This window comes from Gracilinanus agilis, chromosome 1 (genome assembly GCF_016433145.1).
Source record: "Gracilinanus agilis isolate LMUSP501 chromosome 1, AgileGrace, whole genome shotgun sequence".
Classification (NCBI taxonomy): Eukaryota; Metazoa; Chordata; class Mammalia; order Didelphimorphia; family Didelphidae; genus Gracilinanus; species Gracilinanus agilis.
Window position 1 is genome coordinate 722,188,887 of NC_058130.1, and position 27,667 is coordinate 722,216,553.

The 27,667-nt window shown below is 35.4% G+C and overlaps 1 protein-coding gene across 1 annotated transcript in view; it reads right to left on the reverse strand.

Annotated features, from left to right (window-relative positions):
* LOC123256753 (cytochrome P450 4F11-like) overlaps positions 1-25,278 on the reverse strand; it is a 98,004-nt gene extending 72,726 nt beyond the window's left edge. The window contains exon 1 of the mRNA XM_044685320.1: positions 25,066-25,278. Within this exon, the coding sequence (XP_044541255.1) occupies positions 25,066-25,278 (213 nt within the window). The remainder of the gene's footprint in view (positions 1-25,065) is intronic.
* Between the last annotated feature and the right edge of the window lie 2,389 nt (positions 25,279-27,667).

A 27,667-nucleotide genomic window follows, 5' to 3' on the forward strand; every position in this document is an offset into this window, starting at 1 on the left:
TAGATAGATTCTTAAGTATTTTTTATTGTCTGGGGTGACTTTAAATGGCATTTCTCTTTCTAACTCTTGCTGCTGAGATGTGTTGGAAATATATAGAAATGCTGATGATTTATGTGCGTTTATTTTGTATCCTGCAACTTTGCTAAAGTTGTTGATTATTTCTACTAGCTTGTTAGCTGATTCTCTACAATTTTTAAAATAGACCATCATATCATCTGCAAAGAGTGATAGCTTGGTCTCCTCATTACATATTTTAATACCTTCAATTTCTTTTTCTTTTCTACTTGCCACTGATAGTGTTTCTAGTACAATGTTAAATAAGAGGTGATAATAGCATCCTTGTTTCACTCCTGATCTTATTGGGAATGCTTCTAATTTATCCCCATTGCAGATGATGCTTGTTAATGATTTAAGATATGTACAGTTTATTATTTTTAGGAAAGGCCCTTCTATTCTTATACTTTCTAGTGTTTTCAATAGGAATGGGTGTTATATTTTGTCAAAGGCTTTTTCAGCATCTATTGAGATAATCATGTGATTTTTGTTTGTTAGCTTGTTGATATGGTCAATTATGTGAATGGTTTTGCTAATATTGAACCGTCCTTGCATTCCTGGTATAAATCCCATCTCACCATAATGAGTAACTTTTGTGATCACTTGCTGGAGTCTTTTTGCTAGTGTTCTATTTAAGATTTTTGCATCTATATTCATTAAGGAGATTGGTCTGTAGTTTCCTTTCTCTGTTTTTGATCTACCTGGCTTTCAGATCAGTACCATATTTGTGTCATAAAAGGAATTTGGAAGAACTCGTTCTTTGCTTATCACGTCAAATAGTTTGTATAATATTGGGATTAATTGTTCTTTGAATGTTTGATAGAATTTGCTTATGAATCCATCTAGTCCTGGGGATTTTTTCTTAGGGAGTTCTTTGATGGCTTGTTTAATTTCTTTTTCTGATATGGGATTATTTAAGTATTCTATTTCTTCTGCTGTTAATCTAGGCAATTTATATTTTTGTAAATATTCATCCATTTTACCTAGATTGCTATATTTATTGCCATATAATTGGGCAAAATATTTTTTAATGATTGCCTTAGTTTCATCTTCATTAGAGGTGAGGTCTCCCTTTTCCTCTTTGATACTGTTAATTTGGTTTCCTTCTTTCCTTTTTTTATTAGATTGACCAGTATTTTGTCAATTTTGTTTGTTTTTCAAAGTACTAACTTCTGGTCTTATTTGTTAATTCAATAGTTTTTTACTTTTGATTTTATTAATTTCTCCTTTAATTTTTATGATCTTTACTTTTCATCTGGGAATTTTAAATTTGTTCGTTTTCTAATTTTGATTTGCATGCCCAATTCATTGATCTTTGACCTCCCTAATTTGTTAATATATGCACTCAAGGTTATAAATTTTCCCCTGAGTACTGCTTTAGGTATATCCCACATATTTTGGTAAGATATCTCTTCATTGTCATTCTCTTCTATAAAATTATTGTTTCTATGATTTGTTCTTTAACTAAATGATTTGGGAGAATCATATTCTTTAGTTTCTAATTATTTTTTGATTTGCTTATCCATGTACCCTTACTAATTATTATTTTTATTGCATTATGACCTGAGAAGGTTACATTTATTATTTCTGCTCTTTTGCATTTGTTTGCCATGTTTTTATGCCTGAGTCCATGGTCAATCTTTGTGAATGTACCATGTGCTGTTGAAAAGAAGGTGTATTCCTTTTTGTCCCTATTTATTTTTCTCCACATATCTATTAACTCTAATTTTTCTAGGATTTCACCTTTCACCTCTTTTTATTTATTATTTAGTTTGATTTATCTAGATCTGATAGGGGAAGGTTCGGGTCTCCTACTACTATTGTTTTACTATTTATTTCCTCCTTTAGCTCTGTCATTTTCTCTGTTAGAAATTTAGATGTTATACCATTTGGTACATACATTTTGAGTACTGATATTTCTTTATTGTCTATACTGCCTTTCATCAGGATGTAATTACCTTTCCTATAACCAGATCTATTTTTACTTTGGCTTTGTCAGATGACATGATTGCAACTCCTGCCTTCTTTTTCTTAGTTGAAGCCCAATACATTTTGCTCCAGCCTTTTATTTTTACTCTATGTCAACCTGCCACATGTGTTTCTTGTAGACAACACACAGTAGGATTTTGGTTTCTAACCCACTCTACTATTTCCTTCATTTTATGGGCAAGTTCATCCCATTCACATTCAGTGTTATAATTATCAACTTTGTATTCCCCAACATTTTGATTCCCTCTCTTTGCCCTGCCCTCTCTTCTTTCACTATTTCCTTCTACATCAGTGTTTTGTTTTTAATCAGTCCCCTAATACCCTCCATTATTTTACTTCCATTTTTCTCCCCTTTCTTCTTATTTCTTCCTTATTTTTCTTTAGGATCTTTTTTTGTTTGTTTTGCATGTGTTTACTTTGTACTTTGAACTTTGTAACTATTCATGTATAATTTACTTTTACCTTTCCTTGACTTAATTCCTAGAGTAAGGTAGTATTAAATTAGATGAGGTAGAATAAGAGTCATTTGTTTATTGTTTTGGGTTAGATTTTCGTTTAGTTTGTTAGTGCTCAAATACCAAGATATTGTGTGAAACACTATTTTGGCTTTGTGCAAAGGGGGGGAATTGTTAGAAGGATATTTAGTCTGGTTTAGGAAGATGTGAGTGACAGAGAACAGCTGTAGAATTCCATGTGTGAGACACAGGAGAAGACAATTGAACTCCTGGAGGGAGGGAGCTGCTTGTTCTCCTGTGTGTGGATCCTAATCACCAGAGAACATCTACTATCTAGTGACCGGGTTTCCTGAACATCTACTATCTAGTGACCTGGTTTCCTGAAGTGAGACATTACAGAGGTGGACCCTGGATGTCAACAATTCTAGCTCCCTCTCCAAGTTTGGATTACTGACTGAGACCCTGGGCATCTGTGAAGATCTACTGAATCCATCTACTAAAGATACATCTGTGATCAAATTAACCAATGCTCTATTTTATTTGTTGTTTATTTTTTATAATACCAACTCCTAATCTTATTATTTTGTTTCAATGGTTCTTTTATTTTAAATACTTTGATTTTTAGGATTTCCAATTTAATCTTAGTTGGGCATTTAAAATTTATTCCTTTTCACTTTTTTAGTTGCATGCCCAATTCTTTGATCTGCTTTTTCTCTATTTTATTGATGTAAATGTTTAGAGATATAAATTTTCCTCTAAGTACTACATTGATTGTTTCTCATAAATTTTTATGTACTGTCTTCTTATTGTTATTCTCTTTAATAAAATTGTTTCTATAATTTATTCTTTGACCTACCCCTTTTTGAGAATTAGATTATCTAGTTTCAAATTAATTTTTGTCTTTCCATAGACTCTCAGTGGTCATAATTTTTATTGCATCATGATCTTAAAAGTACGCATTTAGTATTTTTGCTTTTCTTGGTTAGGAAGTTTTTATGCCATACTACATGATTAATTTTTATTTAGATGCCCAGTACTGCTGAAAAGAAAATATGTTCCTTTTTATTTCCATTTAATTTTCTCCAGAGATCTATTCTAAGTTTTCTAAAATTTCACTTCCCTCCTTAATTTCTTTCTTGCTAATTTTTTCATTCAATTTATCTAGATCTTTGAGGGAGAAATTGAGGTCTCCAACTAGTATAGTTTTACAGTCTATTTCCTCCTGAAGCTCATTTAATTTCTCTCTTAAAAATTCAGAGGCCATACAATTTGGTGCATATATGTTTAGTGCTGATATTATTTCATTGTCTGTGATACCTTTTATTAAGATGAAATTTCCTTTAATTAGATCTATTTTACTTTAGTTTTGTCTCAGACCATGATTTCTACTCTTGCTTTTTTTTAAATTCAGCCCAATCACAATAAATTCGGCTCCAGTCCCTTAACAGCCAAAAAGAAATAATTCAAATGCCTTGGAGCTTTAGTCTTTGTTACACAGGACTTAGCAGCCTTCAAATTAAAGGTCTGGGAAGCTTAGAATATGGTATTTTGGAAGCCAAAATAATTAGGCTTATAATCCAGATCACCTATCTAGCAAAATTGAATATATTATTTCAGGGGGGAAAATGGTCACTTAAGATTTCCAAGCATTACTGATGAAAAGACCAGACCAAAATTTGATGTTCAAATAAAAGACTCAAGAGAAGGATAAAATGGTAAATAAGAAAAATTTAAGGAATTAAATAATGTCAAACTCTTTATACCTACATGGAAATCTCCTTGGCCTAGGAGCTCTTGAATTCAGTGATATTTCCAGGAGTTGTAATTTGGAGATTTATTTTAGGAGGTGATCTGTGAATTATTTCAACTTCTATTTTACCCTCATATTCAAGTATATTAGGGCATTTTCTTTGCTAATTTCTTGTAATATTATGTCTAGCCTTTTTGTTTTTTTCGTTATTTTTTTTTTTTGGTCAAGGCTTTCATGTAGAACAATAATTCTTAAATTGTCTCTCCTAGATCTATTTTCCATGCCAGTTGTCTTTTTTATGAGATATTTAATATTTTCTTCCTTTTTAAAATAAAAAAAATTATTTTCCTTTTGTGTACAAGGTTTTTCTGGTTCTGCTCATTTCATTCTGCATCAGTTCATGTAGGTCTTTCCAGCTTTTTCTGAAATCCTCCTTTTCATCATTCCTTAAGCACAATAGTATTCAATCATTATCACATGCCACAATTTGTTCAGTCATTCTCCAATTGAGGGGCATCCTTTTAGTTTCCAATTGTTTGCCACCACAAAAGGAGCAGCTATAAATATTTTTGTACAAATAGGTACTTTTCATATTTTTTGATACAGATCTAGTAATGCTATTACTGGATTAGAATATTAATTTTTAAAAATTTTTTCTTTAATTATGTATTTACATGTAAATTATAATATGTAAAATTATAAGTATATACTATATATAAATACATTTATTACACATTAATACNTCTTTCCAGCTTTTTCTGAAATCCTCCTTTTCATCATTCCTTAAGCACAATAGTATTCAATCATTATCACATGCCACAATTTGTTCAGTCATTCTCCAATTGAGGGGCATCCTTTTAGTTTCCAATTGTTTGCCACCACAAAAGGAGCAGCTATAAATATTTTTGTACAAATAGGTACTTTTCATATTTTTTGATACAGATCTAGTAATGCTATTACTGGATTAGAATATTAATTTTTAAAAATTTTTTCTTTAATTATGTATTTACATGTAAATTATAATATGTAAAATTATAAGTATATACTATATATAAATACATTTACTACACATTAATACAAATTATATGTAATATATTCATAAAATATTTATTTATAATTAATATTTAAAATTATTTTATAGGAATTTGGAAATAATTCCAAATTGCCCTACAGAATTATTGGCTCAGTTCATAGCTCCACCAGCAATGCATTAGTGTCCCAATTTTGCCACATCCCCTCTAACATTATAATTTTCCTTTATAGTCATTTTGGCCAATCTTATAGGTGTGAGGTGGCACCTCAGAATTGTTTTAATTTGCATTTCTCTAATCAAGAGTGATTTAGAACATTTTTCTGTTGATTATTGAATACTTTTATTTCTTCATCTGAAAACTGCCTATTCATATCCTTTAACCATTTGTCAATTGGGGAATGACTTGGATTCTTATTTGACTTAGTTCTCTGTATATTTGAGAAATGAGACCTTTATTTGAGAAATTTGTTATAAAAAATTTCCCCCCAGTTTTGTTGCTTCCCTTCTAATCTTGGTTGCATTGATTTTGTTTGTACAATCACTTTTTAATTTAATATAATCAAAATGATTCAATTTATATCTTCAAATATTCTCTATCTCTTGTTTGTTTAAAAATTCTTCCTTCTCCATCTATGTGACAGGTAAACTATTCTACATTCTCCTAATTTAATTATAACATCATTCTTTATGTTTAAACCATATACCGATTTTGACTTCATCTTGGTATAGGGTATAAGTAATTGATCTAAACCTAATTTTTACTATATTCTTTTCCAATTTTCCCAGCAGTTTTTTATTGAATAGTAAGTTCTTATCCCCAAATCTGGGATCTTTGGGTTTATCAAACACTAGATTGGTAAGGTCATTTACCCCATATCTATTCCATTAATCCACCCTTCTATTTCTTAGACAATAAGTAACAAATCAAGAACAAGGGACTGCCCCAAACAGTGTTGAGGCTGCCATTTGTCTGCTTGAAATTAGAGGTGGATGCAGGAAGTGACGGGGTAACTTCCTGTGGGGGCAGTTGGGGCTTTGATCTCTGGTGAGACCTCAGGTGGCTTCCCTCTGAATTGTAACATGGGTAATTTAGGCCTACTGCCTTGCACTGGAGCATCAATTTGGTCTTAGCCAGGGGATGAGAGCCTCATTCTGAGCTTGTACCAAGCAGGCACAACTGCCTTGCACTAGAGGCTTGTGATTATGCTTTGTAACAATTAAAATGAATATGTAATAATAATAACTGAAAACATATGGTTATCTTATTTTTATTAATAATCACTAGAAATAAAGGAAGAAATAAATAATCAAGTAAAACCACATGCCATGGCTAACCTACCTATTCAAACAGCCCACCATTCTCAGCTGAAAGCCAGCATAGGAAGGAAAGAGACTTAGCCAGACAAGATCTCTCAATTTTATCCCTCTGTCTATATCAGCATGTAACAACAGGAAGCCAGTGGGCTCTTGGGAAATATAGTTCAAAGGCCCAAAATCTCCAATAACACTTTACTCCCTAAGATCCAAGGAAGACTGGTCTCTCCAATGCATCTTATAAACATAACCAACTTTTAAATTACAGTAATTTGGGGATAAAAGGAAAAGAGGACAAAACCAATGATTGCTTGGCACATTGACAAAAAGCCAATTGGGGGCATTCCCTTTCAGCATAAGAGTGTACATTCAAAACAAATGCATTCAACCCCCACAGTTCAATTCACTGCACTCCAACATTCATTCTGGATCTTCTTGATGCAGTGTAGGATCTCCACAGGCATCTTCATGGTGCATCATTCACTTTCTGGATTTTGGGAGGTAGCAAGTTTCTTATCCTAAAGTTACTCTCAAAAGAGTTTAAACTTTGCATTATTGGATAATAATACTTTCCCCCCAAGGAGAATAATAACACATTCCCCTCTGAGTAGGATAGTGACAAACACCCAGATCAGCTAAGGATACATGGTTGAGTTATGGGGGTGTATGAATCAATTGGCAAAAGAAATCCAAAAGCATCAAAAATCCAAATAAAGGAGAAAAAAATAACTTATGGATGAAATATAAAATGTCAAAGCTTTCTGTGTAAAAATGTAAGAAAAGGAAAAATAAATCTATAACGGGTCCCTGAATCAAGGCCCAATTAAAGTATTTATTTGTAATTGTAAATTATGTAATTATGCAATTACCCATTGGCAGCAGAGACTACAGGAAGATGCCATATTATAATAGAGAAGAAAGGGCTATATTTTTGTGTGAAAGGGAAGTGTCATTCCCTGGTCTGATTTTACCTTCATTTTCAGGGATAGGGGGAACCAGGATAATAGCCAAACTTCGGTACTTGACTAGGATGTGGTTCAGGGAAGACCTGCTTCTGACACATGTCAAAACAGCTGCAACTTCACACCCCAAACAAGTTCAAGTCCTTTTGTATTGGTGTAGAAATTCATCAATCCTACCTGGATTGGCTTGGTACTTTTTGACCTCATAATCCTAGGCACTGTGCAGATTCTCATCAATCGCATTGGGATTGGTTGGTCTCTTTGACTTTGTGCTTCTTTGCACTGTATAGTGGCTCCTTTGTTCCCTTCTCCTGGAATCAGACACCATCATTAATCACAGTCCCATAGCATTTATCAATAAATGGCATGTTTCCATAGTCTACAGCTTTTGAGTATGTATTAATATTATACCAAATATGTTTATATCAAACTTATATAACTGCAAAGTCAAAAAAGATTAATATCGATAATGTGTTCAAATACAAAAATGAGAGAAAAAAGAAACTCAAAATACTGTATTGTACATACAAGGGAAAATTATAATAAAAAAGAATGTTTAAAAAATAAAAATATATACCTTAGAATCAATGTCACCCTGTGTCAGCCAAGGAGAGGTAGAACACAAAGGTTTCTCACCAAAAAATGAGATCCATTACAGGGCAACTAAACCTCTTGGGTACCTCCCTATCTCTGGTATGAGACTATAACAGTTTACAGACCTGTCTCCAATATGTCCCACCCATTTCACAAGGAGCCTAGGACTCAATAGAGAAAATCACTTCAGATTTATAAATGCTGAGGTGGGGATTTATAATAATCACTTCAGCTACTAAATGGACCCTTATTCCTTGTTACAAAGAACTTAGAGGCAGGCAAATGATTAAAGATAGTGGATGCTATTAGATATCTAAAAATCACTTCTGAAGGCTCCTTAAAATTGATTGAGATATTTAGCTCATTAAATTCTCTAAAGGTTGCTAACACAGGTTGTAACCAGTTTGATGGAGTCCATCCATCACATATGTGATAATTAACAAAGGCAAAAAAGAACAAAAGGTTGTTAAGGCAACATGTGATCTCCTGAAAGGGTTTATGTAATTTGACTCTGAACTTTTACAATGATATTTGCTTTAGTACAGTCATGGAGAAGTACAAATAAAATCATATAACAGAATTTATCTAATAGCCAAAAACATAGTAGTGTTTGTTTTGAATTCAGGGAAGTGCTGTTTGGAAGTGTCTAGCAGACTCCCTATGGACACGTGGGGACTTTGAGACTACATTTCCCATGATTCCTATGGGTTTCCAGTTTCCGGTTTAAGGTGTGGGGACGTCCAGTGTCCCCACGTATGGGGCAATTTAAATTCAGAGGAGGGCCTAGAGAAAGCCTCTTTCTGGGTTTTGCAGAGTGGCTGGCTGGCAAACAAGAGGGACAAGATGGGCTCCGGTGGTAAATTTAAAAGTTAGGCAGGCATGGACATATATATTTTACCAACATGGCCATGGCTTTAATTAAAATACTAATTTCTCTTATTATATCAGTCTTTATCATTTTAATCATAACATTGATGGCAACCACTACATCGGAAAAGTAACTCTCAATTTTCCAGATAGCCTAATGAGAGCATTTAGAGCCATGCCTACCTTTTGGCCATATTGCTCAGCACTTTTGAGCAATGCTCGCCATGCTTTTGCTAAAAGTAATAGTATGTTTTTGCCTCAGGTGGGACTCAGCCAGACAGTTGACCCCAACCCACCTTGGGAAGGCAGAGCAGCTGCTTCTGGCTTCTGGGTGCCCTTCTAGTGCCCCAGTGCCTGTGATCTACCCTGCTTTTCCTGACTCACCGCTGCCTCATGTTCCTGCCACTTCTGATCTCTGCTGAATCCGGAGCCCACCAGTACAGACCGCTGGCCTCCATTCCTGCCTCATTGAATCCTGAGATTTCTGAGGAGCGACCCTCAGCCTGACTTGCCGAGTGCCGCTGTTTCAGCTTCAGCTCTGCTGCTAAAGATTTGGGAAGTATTCCCCTTTCTCCCTACTCTCTTATAGAGGAATCTTAACCTGAAAGACCATTCTTGCCCTCCATGGGAAACCCCCGCCCACAATTTCTACATGTGGGATTTTCTACAAAACTGACCTAAGCTTTTCTCTAGCCCTGAGCCCACGACCCCATGTGGACACTAGCGTCTGAACCTTGAACTAGTGATTACTCTTCATTGGGCGCATGGCCTATTCAAACTTTCTTGTGATTAAAAACTGAACATCAGGGAAAGAAATTCACCCCATACCTGCTTAGAACTTTGAACTTAAAAAAAAAACCCTTATATTTAGAGCAGAGACTGATTATAAAGACCTTCAATTAGAACCTTTCAGAACTGAATGGATTTTAAAGAGACTATATCTTACTGTATTTTGCTGATTAGTTTTGTGAACTAATCTTGCTTATTTCGTTGATTTTCCTGTTGCACTGAATCATTTTAAGCTAAGAAAGTTTCTGCTTATGATTTTATTATACTTCCTAATTTACTTAAAGCTTACTGTATCAAAAACAATGCGGTTATATGTACCATCTATGAACATCTTATAGGAGCACATGTCTTTTAAGTTTTATTCTGTCTTGGTAATTGTATAGAACCTTGGAAGTTTCCACGCCTTGAGATTTAAATTGTAATTTTATGAAAGGTCTTTTAATTTTTACTTTAGATCCTAAAGAATTGTTTTCTTAAAGGATAAGCTTTTACATATTTTATTATAAGAAAATTTATTGCCTTAAATGGGTAGAAGCATGAAAATTTCCTACCCGGGATTTTTTTTTTTAAAACAGGAAGCCAAGTTGCTCCTGTATACTTTTATCAGAAGGATCTAGAATTCTTGAGGTAATTTAGACTAGAAAAATTTTTAAATATCAGATTTTGATACGAAAGCAGTAATAGTTTCTTGAGAAACTCTTAGCCAAGATTTAAAAGTTGTAACAAGCATATGATTTTTTAAACATCATTGTTTATTGTTTTAAAATGTGTTATTAGAAATTATGGTACTCTATTTGAATGTGCATTGTGAATCTGCTATTTTGTAAGATCCATTTATACTCACAGAAAGTAAATCTCATTTTTGGGTAACAAAACCCTTCACTAATTCTAAGCTATATATATAAATATATTTCTGATTTTTAAAACATTATTTTTTAAATTAGACCAGTTGATTTTTCCTTTTTCTCATCTTGTACTGGAAGTACATATATTATCATTATTTATCCTTTTTTTGATTTTACAGTGATATAAGCTTAATGCAAACATTTGAAGAGCCTGAGAACTATGGGACTGTGATTTAATGCCTTTCTGTCTGATTCCAGGAGAAGGGAACACAAGAGCCGTTAATAGTGCTAAGAAAGCACAAGGTCACAGAGAATTGACTAAAAATCTGCATGGATTGCAGAGGTCTATGCCAATACCTTAGGGCTTGAAATTGGGGTTTGAGTCCTGGAGTCCCAGTCTTTTCTAAAACTTTAGAGGACATGGGTCCCGTCAACTTGAATTCCTAGTGAAGCACCTAAGATTGGTTATTTATTTGGCTCATTTCCCTGAAAAGCTGATGGCAAATCAGATCAGAGAGAGACATTTCCCTTAAATCCTGGCCCTGAATGGGTAATAGCAAATTGCTTAAATCACTTTCATTAGGCCTTGATTCAAAGGCCTGTTATAAGTTTATTTTCCCTACATTTTTTGCACATTTTACATTTTATTCACAAGTTAATTTTTTCTTCTTTTTTTCTTGAATTTTATTCTTTTTATTTTGCCAATTGATTTCATACAACCCCCGTGACTCAGCCACTCATCCTTAGCTGACCTGAGGTACCCTTTTCAGGAAAAAAGGTGTGTTTAGAATTTTCCTCAGGGGGATGTGTGTTAAGCTTTTTAAAATTCGATAATGTAAAAATATATGTATATTTAACTCTTTTAGGAGTAATTTCAGGGGAAAATGTATAATTCTTAGAAGGAAATGTATGTTTTATAATCTATAATGTTAAGTTTAAATTCTTTTGAGAATAATTTCAGGACAAGGATTTTGCCATCTCCCCAGAATCCAGACGACGGACCTGTTTGGTGAAGGCACCAAAAAGATGCCTAAAGATCCTTCATTGGACCATGAAGATCAAAATTTAACTTTGGGGTGCAGTTGATTGAACTATGGGGAGTTGAAATTGAGTTGAATGTATTGTTTTGAATGTACACTAATATGCCAATAGGGGACTGCCCCCAAATTGGTTTTTTGTCAATGTGGCTAGTTTATCCATTTGTTCATCTATTTCTTTTATCCCCCAAATTCCTAAAATTTAGAAGTTGTCTATGTTAACAGATCCAGGGAAGAAAAAGGGCTAACCTTTTTTTTTGCTGGATCTCAGGGGGAAATGTTTGTTTTGAATTCAGGGAAGTGCTATTTGGAAGTGTCTATCAGACTCCCTATGGACATGTGGGGACTTTGAGACTACATTTCCCATGATTCCTATGGGTTTCCGGTTTCTGTTTTAAGGTGTGGGGACGTCCAGCGTCCCCACGTATGGGGCAATTTAAATTCAGAGGAGGGCCTAGAGAAAGCCTCTTTCTGGGTTTTGCAGAGTGGCTGGCTGGCAAACAAGAGGGACAAGATGGGCTCCGGTGGTAAATTTAAAAGTTAGGTAGGCATGGACATATATATTTTACCAATGTGGCCATGGCTTTAATTAAAATACTAATTTCTCTTATTATATCAGTCTTTATCATTTTTAATCATAACTGTAGCTTAAAATGATTCAGTATATCAGAAAGGAACAGATTAATATATGAAATTAAAACAACAAAATTAAATCATAAAGGAAACAATCAGCAAAGTACACTAAGACATAGAGACTTTCATAAAACAATGGAGTCTGAAAAGGCTTAAAATCTACCTCCAGACTTTTTAAAGTTTCTTCCTAATCCATTTAGGTTCCTTTTGTTGGAGTTCTGGAGGCTCCTATACACCCACTGGGCATAGTGTGGATAAATCTCATAAAATTTCTGGGCAGACCTAAATGGTTGGGGGTGGGAGGTTCTAGGGAGACAAATCTCTCCACTAAATCTCAGGATTATTCAGGCTAATCACAAAGACCAGTGCACTTAGGAATGGTAGGAAGTAAAAATGTCCTAAAACTGAGAGATGTTTGAAATAGGCAATGCATTGCTCTTTTATAGAGTGGGCCATGCTTGCCATTCTATTTCCTGTTTGGAAGAGTAACCTTCCTTCCCCTTCCCCCTTGGGTAAAATGCTAGGGCCCACATGTTATCTCAGTCCCCTACACCACAGGCAGAGCATGGAAGCCTAACTGGGGTAGAGACTAGAAAATTGGTGACAACAGGCTCAAAAACCCACATGGAGGGATATGTGTGAAGGGATTTATACTTCACTCAGTTCTTAAAATCTCCCAGCTTGTGCTCTAAAGATGCGGAGGCAGCAATCAGCAACAGCAACAGCAACTGCAGCAGCAGGATCAGCAGGGATCAGAACAGAGCTGCAACAACAGGTGGCTGGTAGTTAGCAGCAGGAGTCTCTGATTTCAGGGAGGGGTGGGCAGAGCAGCTGGTGAAACTTCAGGAGCAAGTGGCTGGATTGTCAGCCAAGAGGATCTGCAAGAGAAACACCTTATCCCTCTCAGCCAAGAGCTCTCAGAAAAATCCCTCAAATGAAAGCAGCCAAGTGGTCAGGGAAAATGGGAAAAAGAGGGAAAATAAACCAAAAACAAAACCACAAAAAAGGCAGGAGCAGAGCAGCAGCTCTGAAATAAGTTCAGAGTTCTCTAGGTGTTCTCAAGGTGGGATGAGGGTAAAAATCCATGGCAGGAGAAATGTGGCTTTGCAAAATTTATCTTAAAAATTTGAGAATTCTTTCTCTAACTTCAGTGGTTGCCATCATTGTAAAAATTAAAATGTATATATATAATAATAATAACTTGAAATATTATGGTTTTATATGTTTTATTAATAATCACTAGAAATAAAGGAAGAAATAAAATAAAACCACATGCTATGGCTAATCTACCTGTCCAAATAGCTCACCATTCCCAACTGCAAGCCACCATAGGAAGGAAAGAGACCTAGCCAAGCCAGACCCCTCAATTTTATCCCCATGTCTATGTCAGCATGTAATGACAGGAAGTCAGTGGGCTCTATGGAAATGTAGTTCAAAGGCTCAAAATTTCCAATAACAGAGCTGGGAACTTTAAGGGGTATGTAGGTTTGCACTGCTGTTGGCTAAGGCAATGTCTCAATGTTGCCTTCACCCCAGGTTCAGAACCTGGTAAAGTACTAGATGTAGAGTGAAAGGAGCAGATCCAGGAGAAGATTGTACACAAAGACTGATACACTGTGGTACAATTGAACATAACAGACTTCTCTTCTAGCAGCAATGCAAGAATCCAGAGCAAGGCTGAGGAATTTATGAGAAAGAAAACTAGCCACATTCAGAGGAAAAACTGCGGGAGGAGAAACACAGAAGAAAAACAACTGCTTGAACACATGGGCTGATGGGGATATTATTGGAGATGTAGCCACTAAATGATAACTCTAGTCCAACTATCAATAATATAGAATTAGGTTTTAATCAATGCTACATTTAAAACCCAATAGAATTGTGTATCGGCTAAGGGGGGTTACAGAGGCTTGGGGGAAAGGGAAAGAATGTGAAACATGTAACTATGGGAAAATATTCAAAATAAAACTTTTAAAAATAAAAAAAAATTTTTATCATCATCAGGATACCTAGAAAAATTATACTTAGAGGGAACAGTGACAAAATGTATAGGATGAAAAGTCAAGATATATTCATGTATATATAAATATATATAAAACTAGAGGTAAAAAAAGAGGATAATATAAAGAGAAATGGGGAAAGAGATAAAATGGAGTAAACTTGTATTTCATAAAGAAGCATATGATGGGAGAGGGGGAGAAGACCAATACACTGGAAGGGTAAAGAAGTTGGAGACAGGAAATGCTTAAGTTGTATGGGCATTGAAATTGACTCAAAGAGGGAAGAACAATCAGACCTATTGGGGCAGAGAATTGATTTGTGCCCTATAGAGAGGTAGAAGGGTAACAAATGGACTGCTGGGGAAAGAAGCAATACTAGGGAGGGAGACTGTGTGGGTAACTCAAAAAGACCCTAAAGAAAAATTAGAGGGGAATAAGAAGGGAGGGGGTGAGAAAGGGAAGTAAAATAAGGATGGGGATTAGGGGGAAAGATTAAAAACAAATACTGGTATAAAAAGAAATAGTGAAAGAAGAAAGGGCAGAACAAGGAGAGGAAATCAAAATGTTGGGGAATACTCAGTTGGTAATAATATTTCTGAATGTAAATGGGATGAACTCACTCATAAAATGGAAGCAAATAGCAGAATGGATTAGAAACCAAAATCCTACCATATGTTGTCTATAAGAAACACACATGAGGCAGGTAGACACACACAAAGTGAAGTTTAAAGGCTGGAGCAAAACCTATTGGGCTTCACCTGAGGAAAAAAGTCAAGAGTTGCAATCATGATATCTGACAAAGTCAAAGTAAAACTAGATCTACTTAAAAGGGATAGGGAAGGTAATTACATTCTGATAAAAGGCAGTATAGACAATGAAGAAATATCAATACTCAACATGTATGTACCAAGTGGTATAGCATCCAAATTTCTAAAGGAGAAATTGGGAGGAGAAAATAGATAATAAAACTATACTAGTGGGAGACCTGAACCTTCCTCTATCAGAACTAGATAAATCAAACCAAAAAAATAATTAAAAAAGAGGTAAGAGAAGTGAATGAAATCTTAGAAAAATTGGAGTTAAAAGATATGTGGAGAAAATAAATAGGGACAAAAAGGAATACAGCATCTTTCTTAGCAATACATGGTACATTCACAAAGATTGACCATATATTAGGGCATAAAAACATAGCAAAAAAACCATAAATAATAAAAGCAACCTTTTCAGATCATAATGCAATAAAAATAGTTATTAGCAAGGGTACATGGAGAGGCAAACCAAAAATTAATTGGAAATTAAATATGATTCTCCAAAACCAGTTAAAAATAAATCATAGAAACAATTAATAATTTCACTTTAGAGAAAGTAGTGAGACTTCTTACCAAAATCTATGGGATACAGCCAAAGCAGTACTGAGGGTGAAATTTATATCCTTCAGGGCATATATTAACAAATTAGGGAGGGCAGAGGTCAATGAATTTGGCAGAGAAATTAAAAAACTAGAAAGTGAACAAATTAAAAATCCCCAGATGAAAACTAAATTAGAAATCCTAAAAGTTAAAGGAGAAATTAATAAAATTGAAAGAAAAAGGACTATTGAATTCACAAATAAGATTAGAAGCTGGTACTTTGAAAAAAGCCAAATAAAATAGACAAAGTACTGGTCAATCTAATAAAAAAAAGGAAAGAAGAAAACCAAATTAACAGTATCAAAGATGAAAAGGGAGACCTCACCTCTAATGAAGAAGAAATCAAGGCAATTACAAAGAACTATTTCAGCCAATTATATAGCAAGGATTATTTACAAAAATATAAACTGCCTAGATTAACAGTAGAAGAAATAGAATATTTAAATAATCATATATCAGAAAAAGAAATCTAACAAACCATAAAAGAACTCCCTAAGAAAAAATCCCCAGGACCACATGGATTCACAAGTGAATTCTATAAACTTTCAAAGAACAACTAATCTCAATACTAACAAACTATTTGACATAATAAGCAAAGAAGGAGTTCTACCAAACTCCTTTTATGATATAAATATAGTACTGATCCCAAAGTCAGGTAGAACAAAAACAGAGAAAGAAAACTACAGACCCATCTCCTTAATGAATGTAGGTGCAAAAATCTTAAACAGAATACTAGCAAAAAGACTCCAGCAAGTGATCACAAAAGTTACTCATTATGGTCAGGTGGGATTTATACCAGGAATGCAAGGACGGTTCAATATTAGCAAAACCATTCACATAATTGACCACATCAACAAGCAAACCAACAAAAATCACATGATTATCTCAATAGATGCTGAAAAAGCCTTTGACAAAATACAACACCCATTCCTATTGAAAACACTAGAAAAAATAGGAATAGAAGGACTTTTCCTCAAAATAATAAACAGTATATATGTTAAACGATCAGCAAGCATCATCTGCAATGGGGATAAATTAGAAGCATTTTCAATAAGATCAGGCATGAAACAAGGATGCCCATTATCACCTCTCATTTAACATTGTACTAGAAACACTATCAGTAGCAATTAGAGAAGAAAAAGAAATTAAAGGTATTAAAATGGGCAACAAGGAGTCCAAACTATCACTCTTTGCAGATGATATGATGGTTTAATTAAAAAATTCCAGAGAATCAACTAAAAAGCTATTGGAAATAATCAACAACTTTAGCAAAGTTGCGGGTTACAAAATAAACGCACATAAATCATCAGCATTTTTCTATATATTTCCAGCGCATCCCAGTAGCAAGAGTTAGAAAGAGAAATGCCATTTAAAATTACCCTAGACAAAATGAAATACTTAGGAACCTATTTGTCAAGACATATACAGGAATTATATAAACACAACTATGAAACAGTTTCCACAGAGTTAAAATTAGATCTAAATAATTGGGAAAAAAACATTATTTGCTCATGGGTAGGATGAGCTAAAATAATAAAAATGACCACCGTACCCAAATTATTCTATTTATTTAGTGCCATATCTATCAAACTCCAAAAAATACTATAACAAAGTTCATTTGGAAGAACAAAAGATCAAGAATATCAAGGGAAATAATGAAAAAAAAAGTGAAGGAAGGTGGCCCAACAGTATCAGATCTTAAACAACTATAAAGCAGTGGTCATCAAAACAATATTGTACTGGCTAAGAGAAAGAAGGGTGGATTAGTGGAATAGATTTGGGGTAAGTGATGTCATCAAGACAGTCTATGATAAACCCAAAGAGCCCAGCTTTTGGGACAAAAATAGACTATTTGACAAAAACTGCCGGGCCTATTGGAAAACAATATGGGAGAGATTAGGTTTAAATCAACATCTCCCACCCTACACCAAGATAAATTCAGAATGCGTGAATGACTTGAATATAAAGAAAAAAACTATAAGCAAATTAGGTGAACACAGAATAGTATATTTGTCAGATCTTTGGGAAAGGAAAGATTTTAAGACCAAGCAAGAGTTAGAAAAACTATAAAATGTAAAAGAAATAATTTTTATTACATTAAATTAAAGTTTTTCTTTTTTTAAAAACAAAACCAATGCAACCAAAATTAGAAGAGAAGCAACAAATTGGGGAAAAAAATCTTTATGACAAAAACTTCTGACAAAGGTCTAATTACTTAAATTTATAAGGAACTAAATCAATTATACAAAAAAAATCAAACCATTCCTCAATTGATAAATGGGCAAGGGACATGAATAGGCAATTTTCAGATAAAGAAATCAAAACTATCAATAAGCACATGAAAAAGAGTTCTAAATCTCTTATAATTAGAAAAATGCAAATCAAAACAACTCTGAGGTGCCACCTCACACATTGCAGATTAGCTAACATGACAGCAAAGGAAAGTAATAAATGTTGGAGAGCATGTGGCAAAATTGGGACATTGATGCATTGCTGGTGGAGTTGCGAATTGATCCAACCATTCTGGATGGCAATTTGGAACTATGCCAAAAGAGAGCTAAAAGATTGCCTGCCCTTTGATCCAGCCTTACCACTGCTGGGTTTATACCCCAAAGAGGTCATTAGGAAAAAGACTTGTATAAAAATATTTATAGCTGCACTCTTTGTGGTGGCAAAAAACCTGGAAAATGAGGGTATGCCCTTCAATTGGGGAATGGTGAACAAATTGTGGTATCTGTTGGTGATGAAATACTATTGTGCTCAAAGAAATAATGAACTGGAGGAATTCCATGTGAACTGGAATGACCTCCAGGAATTGATACAGAGTGAAAGGAGCAGAACCAGGAGAATATTATTCACAAAGATGGATACACTGCGGTAAAATTGAATGTAATAGACTTCTGTACTAGCAACAATGCAATGATCCAAGACAACTATGCAGGAGCTATGAGAAAGAATGGTATCCACATTCAGAGTAAGAAATGTGGGAGTAGAAACACAGAAGAAAAACAACTGCCTAGTCACATTGGTGGATAGGGATATAATTAGGGATATTGACTCAAAATGAGCACCCTAACAGAAATAATGATATTTTCATATTGATAATATAGAAATAGGTCTTGATGAATGACACATGTAAAACCCAGTGGAATTGTGCTTTGGCTATGGGAGGGGTTGGGAGGAGGGGAGGACTAGAAAATGAATCCTATAACCAGGGAAAAATGTTCTAAATTAATCAATTAAATAAAAAATTAAAAACAACAACAACAACAAAAACACCTTGGGTTTTCAATGTCTCTTCCAGAAATTTATTTCTTTCCCTTTTAGTGAGAACCTCACTGAAAAAGAAATGGAAATCATTGAAATCTGAATCATGCATTTTAATTGCTATCATTAGCTCTTTTAGTACACAGATAGACTCATCAAAAACTTGGGAGTGCCTCTATTTATTGCCTCTATATCCTCTACTGTGAATCCGGTATGCTTTTTAAGATGGACAATGTCATTGTCTGAAATCATTGGGATGTCCCTTAAAAGCAGTACATGTATAGGTTCTGTATTCTTTTCCAATGCACTTTCCTCATTCTCTAATCTAGACTTTTTATTGTAGCCAGATGCTTCCCCTAGTTTTTCTTTATCCATACCATAACTAGTTTGCATGTACAATTTTATCATATCAATTTTTGTCTGTAAAATCCTCAGCATAACCTTTATTTCAGAATCCCTAAATAGCCAAGTAGTAACAACCTTGAAGAAATATCCAAAACAGTAAAACATCCAATGAATCCTATGTATTAAATAACAACACAATCCCACAACAAGTAGATGTGCTATTAAGTTGTATATTGTCACCTCTAATATTGGGTGCACCCATTCAAAATCCAAAATGATGTAGCAGGACTTAGGTAGTAGCTTAAAAAATATGTATGGAATAAACATTACACATTGCCACATCACATTCAAAACATAGTAAAAAATTTCCTCCATCTTTAATCTGTGTGCTACCAATACTATGTAATAAGGAGATGTTATACTAATAGTATTGTTAGCCACCTTTAATTACCCTTGTAAGTATTTATAACCAGATCTTAAACTTAATTCCAGAGAAAAAGAAATAGAGAGCAAAAAAACCTTTTCAGGTGTTATTTTGTGTGCTTTAGTAGTAAATAAGCCTCTCCCTTCTTTTTAATCAGTGAGAGTGGTCAGGAGCTTAGTGGAGCTGAGTGGAACAGCTCCTCTTTAGAATCTTAGCTAGGAGCTGATGGCTGTTAGGCTCCCTAGAATGTTTACCAGACTCCCACTTCCAATGACTTTTGTCCATCTTAAAAAGCATACCGAATTCACAGTAGAGGATATAGAGGCAATAAATAGAGGCACTCCCAAGTTCTTGATGAGTCTATGAATAACTTCCTTTACTCTCCTAACCCAAACCAACCATTTGGGTTGCCAACTGAAAAAGAAAAACACCAGGAACCCTGCACACTGGGGAAAGGGTGACAGTAAACTACTGAAACTCAGGGGAATGGGGAAATAGGTTAGGAATGAATGAGAAACATCAAATGTACCGGGAGAGGAAACATAATATATCTTAGCTGGGGTAAACAAACAGTAACTGACATTAACTAAAGTCAGTGAAAGAGTTAAAACTCTGTGGGTTCTTGGTGGCTGGGGGAGAGAATAACAATGAAGTTTTATAAAATTTTAGTTTAATGGTTTGATAAAGGATAGGATTGGAGGGAGAGGATTTTCTAACTTCTCAGATCTGTTACCAACTGCCAAAGAATGCTGGCTCTGTGTTGGCTACCCTACACTATCTAACAGCCAGCCAGCAATGGCTGAGCTGGATTGAGATAGGGGATTTTGGGAATCTCACACAACATGTCCACGATGACCTCCAGATGTATTTTGGACCCAGGAACTCTTCTATCGCAGCAAGTGATCCAAATAGGAGTGGGGAGTAAAAAGGGCTTCTTGCTTGTTGTCCACCAACAGCAGGCTTGCACCCACTCAACCTAGGATTTGCTTGAAGCTCTATCTCTTCTTCGTGAGATCCCAAGATCTGTCCATAGACTTAGAGGCTTGGTTGATCAGATGCTGCTTCTACACACTCCTAGGCAAACTCCTTCTGGGCCAACTGCTGCCAAATCACTGTGTGGACAAACCTCTCCAAACATTCTGAACTAGAACTTACTCAGTCTCAGCCAGGCTTCAGCTCGATCTGTCTGCTTACCTCTCCTAAATCTATCTCTAATTATAAATCACCTATAACAAAGCCATAAACTCACATAAGAGGTACAGCTTAAGTGGAACTTTGAAGAAAACTAGGAATTCCAAGAAATTGTGGGAGTATCTTTCAAACATGGGTGATAATCTGTGCAAAGGTAAGGAGATAGGATATGGGTTGATAATTATGAACAACAGCAAGGAGGACTATTTGAGTAAACCATAGAATGGATAAAGGGTAATAACGTATTATAAGGTTGGAATGGTAGGCTGAAAATCTCAACTTTTAAGGATTTTAAATGCCAAAAAAAGAGTCTGTTTTTGATCCTATTGGTATTAGAGAATGTTTATGGGGCAGGAGATTGACATGATCAGATCTCTGTCTTGTGGGGACAAACCTTTGTCTACTTGTATTGCCCTAGTATGCATATGCTTGTTTTGTCTTTTTGCTATACAGCACAATAAAATTTTGTAGTAGTAATATTTCTAAGAAACCTGAAGAAATATTTTCAGGAACCCTAGCCATCATGCATAGGATGCCTTTCCTCCTCACCTCTGCCTCCCCAAACCCTTTTTATGTTGTTAATTTGTTTTTCAGTCATGTATGATTGATTCTTCATGACCCTATTTGGGATTAAGTAAGATACAAATTGATAAAAATCCACAGGAGAGAAATTTATGAAATCTTTCTGGGAAATAGTACAATTTCAAGAGTTCAACTAATAGTAAAAATTTGAATGGTTGCTTTACTTTTATTCCAATAAATTTTAACTTGATTATAAGTTCCTGTAAACTCAATTAAGTACAATTGTGGTTCCTCTGTGTTTTTCCTGGATGTCAGAAAATAATATTGTGGTTTCGGATCATTACCTCATTGAGTTCTTTCTAGCCAATACATGTCTGTAGGCCTTATCATCCTTTTAAGAACAGAAAGTGTGGTGTCTGAGATTATTGGATAAACTCCTTACTTACATTAAATGCCAACCTGACATTCCTAAGATATAGGCCCTGAGTCTTGAAAGAAGTTGGGAAAATAGGAGGCAGAAATGAGGAAAATGAGAGTTTCAAGTACGAAGGACAGCCTGTGAAGATGCCCAGAATTAGGATATAGATTTTCATGTGAAAGGAGCAGCAAAAAGGTAATTGTTTGGAAACTAATTGGTAGAAGAGAATAAAATGTAAGAAGACTGGAAAGCTACAAAAGGACCAGGATGTAGAGAGATTTAAAGTCCAAACAAAGTTATTTTATATTTGGTCCCAAAGGTCACAGAGTTTACGGAATGACCAAATATATGTTTTAGTAAGGTCTTGATGACCATATCCAATCTAGTTTCAATCTACCTGGATATAGCTATGCAGATTTCTCTCAACATTCACCTTTTCTAGAAACATATAAGCCACTTGACTTAATCTGATGTCTTTCTATTTTGGCTCTACTGGTCTCTTCACTAGGTCTTCCTTCTCACTATGCACTTGTTTGATACTGAGGAAAAGGACACAGACATGTTTGAGTTCTCTAAATTGACATATTGTTTTCTGAGACTTTTCAAGCATTCCCTCATTGTGACCCCTGGATTCCATGACTTTAAGTCATATAAATCAAATGGAAATCCCTTGAGGTTTTTTGTTTTGTCTCTTCTGCTTTTTCATTTCTTTTCCTTGACATAATTATGGTCTTTCCTAGGACTTGAATAAATCATATCCAATATGGTGTTGTTGCTCTTCAGAAAAAGATCATAGCTTGGGATAGTGAGTTTCATGAATAAATTTCTTATACCAACTGCTCATCATCTTTTGCTATCACAAGTGTCTAATGATCTTCAGAAAATCCTTTCCTTTCTAGGAGGATTTAGTGTCTAATTCCTGTCTCTTCATTCAAAATGGGAGGTTTGGTGACCTATTTTAAGACATTCAAATTCAAGACATTCTCCTAACTCCACCTCCCCGCAACTCCTTGAGACAATAAATATGAAACTGGTTCACAATAATACTTTTGTCTGCTTCCTTGTGGGGAACATTCAACATTCTTGACCCCAAAATTAATGTTGTTATTTAGTTGATTAATTAATAGACACTGGCATAACAAGGAGTTCCCTGCAAGAATGGTTTTGCCACGATGCTCTCAATCTTCAACAGTCATTTTGCCCATTTTAGCTTAAAGTATACACAACAACACAATAAATGTGCTTGATGGTTCACACTATGCAACATATCCAAAGATTCATAGGACAAAAGTGTGAGAGGGATAATAGAATACAACAATTTATTCAGAAGAATCTCAGGAAAATGGAAATTATGATATTTCAGGACAGTAAAAAAGGAAAAGAAAATTTCTAGTTACATAAAAAGTTATACAAAGTACACTTTAAAATAATAAAAAAAATTCCCCAGTTCTCACATGTAATGCCCACCATGCAACACCAGAGAGCAGTGTGGATAATCAGCTTTCACTCATTCTATGATACTCCAATGTGCTCAGAGGGGAAAGAAGAGAAGAGGGAAACCTGTTCAGGTTAGCATCCATATATCTATACATCTCCATCCCTTTAACCTCACTACTACAGGCAAAATAGAATCTCACCACAGAGTCATCACCAATATAGGTCATGGGATATTAGAGAATGAATAACTGGTTATAATCATCCTACCTCTTAACCCATACAAAGGGCAAGTGTCTGTCTCTCATACAACAGCAGTAGTTGGAAGCTAAACATCACCCTTATAAAGCAGAAAATGTAACATTTTTGTGTTATGGATCACTTTGACTGACTTGGTGAAGCCTATGGACTCCTTCTCAGAATTATACTTTTAAAAGTGAAAGAAAATGTTAACTTTCAGGTAAAGGTCAGTAAAAATAAAAGTATAATCATTGCCTATTCAAGTTCATGAACCCTCTTGAAATCTCCCCTCTAGCACCTCAAGCTATAAATCAAACTCAAAAAGGAAAAAAAAAAGACCGCTCATATTACAACATATGAAATTTCTAAAGAAAGTCACAATCATCAATAAAGAAATTTGCTTGGGTGTGTCCTGACCAAAGTGCCATTCCCTACTTTGATGTGGACAATCTCAAACCACTATTGTGGATAGCAAGCAGAAATCTGAGAACTTGAATCCTTGACCATCTATGCCCCCTTTTGAAGAAGTTTATGAAAGGGTAAAAGACAAAAGAAGTGGCCAAGGGATGCAAACAGTTTTCAAAAGTAAAAATACAAACTATCAGAAGAAATATTGTTGAAAATCAATCACAGCTATTTGTAGCAATCCAGGTATACATTAATTGTGATATTATTTTAAGAGTGCTCAAAAACTTAACTCTTATACTGCTAATGATTGATCTTTGTAATCTTGAGTCAAATTAAACACAGACCTTGCCAAATCCCTAGCCCTTCCCTAAGACTACACCCCAGAAGACAGTTCAGCTATCTCAGTCTCCTTACTTTACCTTCAATGATCAATTAACATAGGTATCAGACATCAGTAGATGCCTTATCTGGATCTTAGCTCTACCTATTATTTTAGGTTTTGGCAGTTTGCATTAGCGTTTGCATATGCAAGATCTTTTAGAAGTATTTCTCCAGACTCTGGGTCTGAAATTTTTATAGTGGTAGATAGTCTGTCAATAAAATCTGAAAAATGTTCTGTTGGCCTTTGTTTAATATCTGCCAATGAACTCGGCGCATTATCCTTCATGGGTAAGGACTGCCATGCTCTTTCTGCTGCTACCGCAATTTGATTGTAGGCTTGCTCTGTATATGCCAATTGCATATGGAGGGTGTGAAATTCATCTTCTCCTATTAATTGTTCATATGAGATATCAATTCCTGCTCTCTCATTGGCTTTCACTTGTTCCTTAGATAGATCCTGAAAATCTCCAATTCAAATAATCACCACCATTAAGTGTGGCTCAGGCTAAAGTATACCATTCTTCAGGTGTAAGTAATTGTTAACTGATATTTTTAATTAGCGCCAGGGTAAAGGGAGCTGTATTCTCATTTTGTACCACGCTATCTCTGAGAGTTTTAAAATAAAATATTTTGTGCTCTGCCAATAGTTCATCCTGATTGTCAGGGTTTTCTCTCAACAAAACTGGGTAAGTCAAAATGTCCACATTGTCTTCAATTGGTGAGCTGGCTATTGCCTGTTTAACTGTCACAATCCTATGAGTTCTAGGTGGAGGCTGAGGTGGAGATGGGCGAGAAGTAGTAGTTTGGGTGGAGTAGGACTTAGTTGGCTTAGAGGTGACAGGCTGAGGTGAGGGAGCAGGAGGAATGGAAGGCACATCTGTGAGAGGATTATCCTCCAGTATTAAGGAATCTTCCATGTCCTCAAAAGGAGTAGAAGGAATGGGAAGTGAAAGTGGCGAGGTAACCTGATTGTTGTGATCAGGCCTAGAAGGTTTAAGAGGCAGGGGAGGTTGAGAGTGGGGGAAAGTCTGCAAAGGCTGTGTAGCAGACAGAGTAGTTAGAAGGATAGGTGGAGCAAGATAGAAGGAGTTCAGGGTATGTCTAAGAGTGAGGCAGGTTGGGGCAATGAATCCTGAATGGTCTCTGCCTCTAATGCTGTTCTAACTACCTTCCAAGTTAGCCATATTGATGATGTGACTCTAAGTCCCTTTTCTTGCACTTTCTTTAAAGTCTGTTCAAGTTGGTCCCACTGCTGTACATTGAGTACTTCTATTTCTAGGAACTTTGGATCACATTTTAAAATTACCTTAAATAATGCCTGAAGTTTAGCTTCTGGAACTCTGTATCCTTGCCTGTACACTAAAGATTTAAGCGACTGTATGTAACTAGTGTGAGAAGAAAGTTTCTGACCCATTTTCTAGTGGTCAGCGACTCACCCCAGAGGCCACCTGAGGTCCATTGACCGTCCAGGGTCCTGCACTGCAGTCTTCCTCTCAGGTTTCAACCCATGTTGGGCGCCAGATGAAGCCGTTCACTGACTCGACAAAGATTCCTAGTGGGTTGGACACTCAGAAAGGGGAACCAAGTACTGAGTGAAAATGGGTTACAGGTTAAGGACTAATGTAAAGAGAATATAAGGCGAGAATAAAGACACACAGACACAGAAAGTTTTGGCATAAGGTAGACAGATAGCAAGTAAGCTCTGGTGGTCAAGAGCTTCATGGTTAGGAGCTCTGATGGTTAAGACCTTCCTTGCCAACTGACTTCTTGTCACCTTTATTGGGGTTACAACAGTATGGGGGGAAGGGGAGAGCCCAGTGGCTTGATACATTAACATTATGAGGTAATCATCGTAAAATGCAAACTGCCAAAACCTAAAACAATAGGTAGAGCTAAGATCCAGATCCAGAGGGGATATGGCCTAAGGCATCTACTGATGTTTGATACCTATGTTAATTGATCATTGAAGGTAAAGTAAGGAGACTGAGATAACTGAACTGTCTTCTGGGGTGTAGTCTTAGGGAAGGGCTAGGGATTTGGCAAGGTCTATGTTTAATTTGACTCAAGATTACAGAGATCAATCATTAGCAGTATAAGAGTTAAGTTTTTGAGCACTCTTAAAATAATATCACAATTAATGTATACCTGGATTGTTACACTATTAAACTAGTGACGATGATAAAAGAAGGTAAACTGCTTATTAGAGGGACTATGGAAAGATAGCCAGGTGAATCAACAAGCATTTATTAAGTACCTACTATGTGAAAGGTATTATACTAAGTACTAGGGAAACTGAGAAAAAGGAAGAATAGTCCCTGCCCTCAAGGAGCTTACACATATAATATGGGAAAACACCATACAAATTACTATGTAAAAATAAGATGTATATATAAGGTAAATTGACAATAATCTCAGAGAGAATGCATAAAGATTAAAGAGGATTGGCAAGGACTTCTTTTTCCTCATTTTTCCCAATTATTATTTTTTCCATATAACATGTCAAAATGATTTTAATACTCATTTTCTGACATTTTGCAAGTCATGTTCTTTCTCTCCTTGTCATTTCTCCTCCCTCCCCAAGAAGGCAGGTAATATAGGATGAACAAATGTTGTAATACAGTACAGATTTCCTTGTTCATTATGTAATACAAGACACATATTGCTTACACTAGAGAAAATAAAATGAAGATTGGTATGGTTCAATCTGCATTTGAACTCTGTTCCTTCTTTGGCTGTGGATATCCTTTATCATCATGAGTCCCTGGGAATAGTCCTGAATCCTTTCCTAGTTGATAATAGTTGTAATTTAGTTGATTATAATGCATTATTGTTCTGTGTACAAAGTTCTCTTGGTTCTACTTATTTCACTTTGTATCACTTCATATAATTTTTCCAGGTTTTTTGGGGATCATCTCATTTAAACATTTGATATGGTTTTTGCTGTCCAAAAACTCCTGGAGAAATTCCAGGAGCAGAACATAGGTTTGTAAATACCTTCCACTAATCTGATCAAGGTCTTTGATGTTGTTAGTAGTGGAGGTTGGGGGGGGGGTGGGTTTGGAAGATCATGGCAAACATTTGTTGCCTAGAGAAATTCATCAGTATTGTATGCCATTTTCATGATAGTATGCTTTCAGGGATCCTGGATAATGGATGATGCTCTCATGCTTTTCTAGTTACCAATAGAGTGAAGCAGGGCTGTGTGTCTGCTTCCATGCTTTTTAGCATGATGTTTGTAGCAATGGTGTCAGATGACTTCAACAAGGTCAAAAATAGCATCAAGGTCTGATACTGCACAGCTAGTAA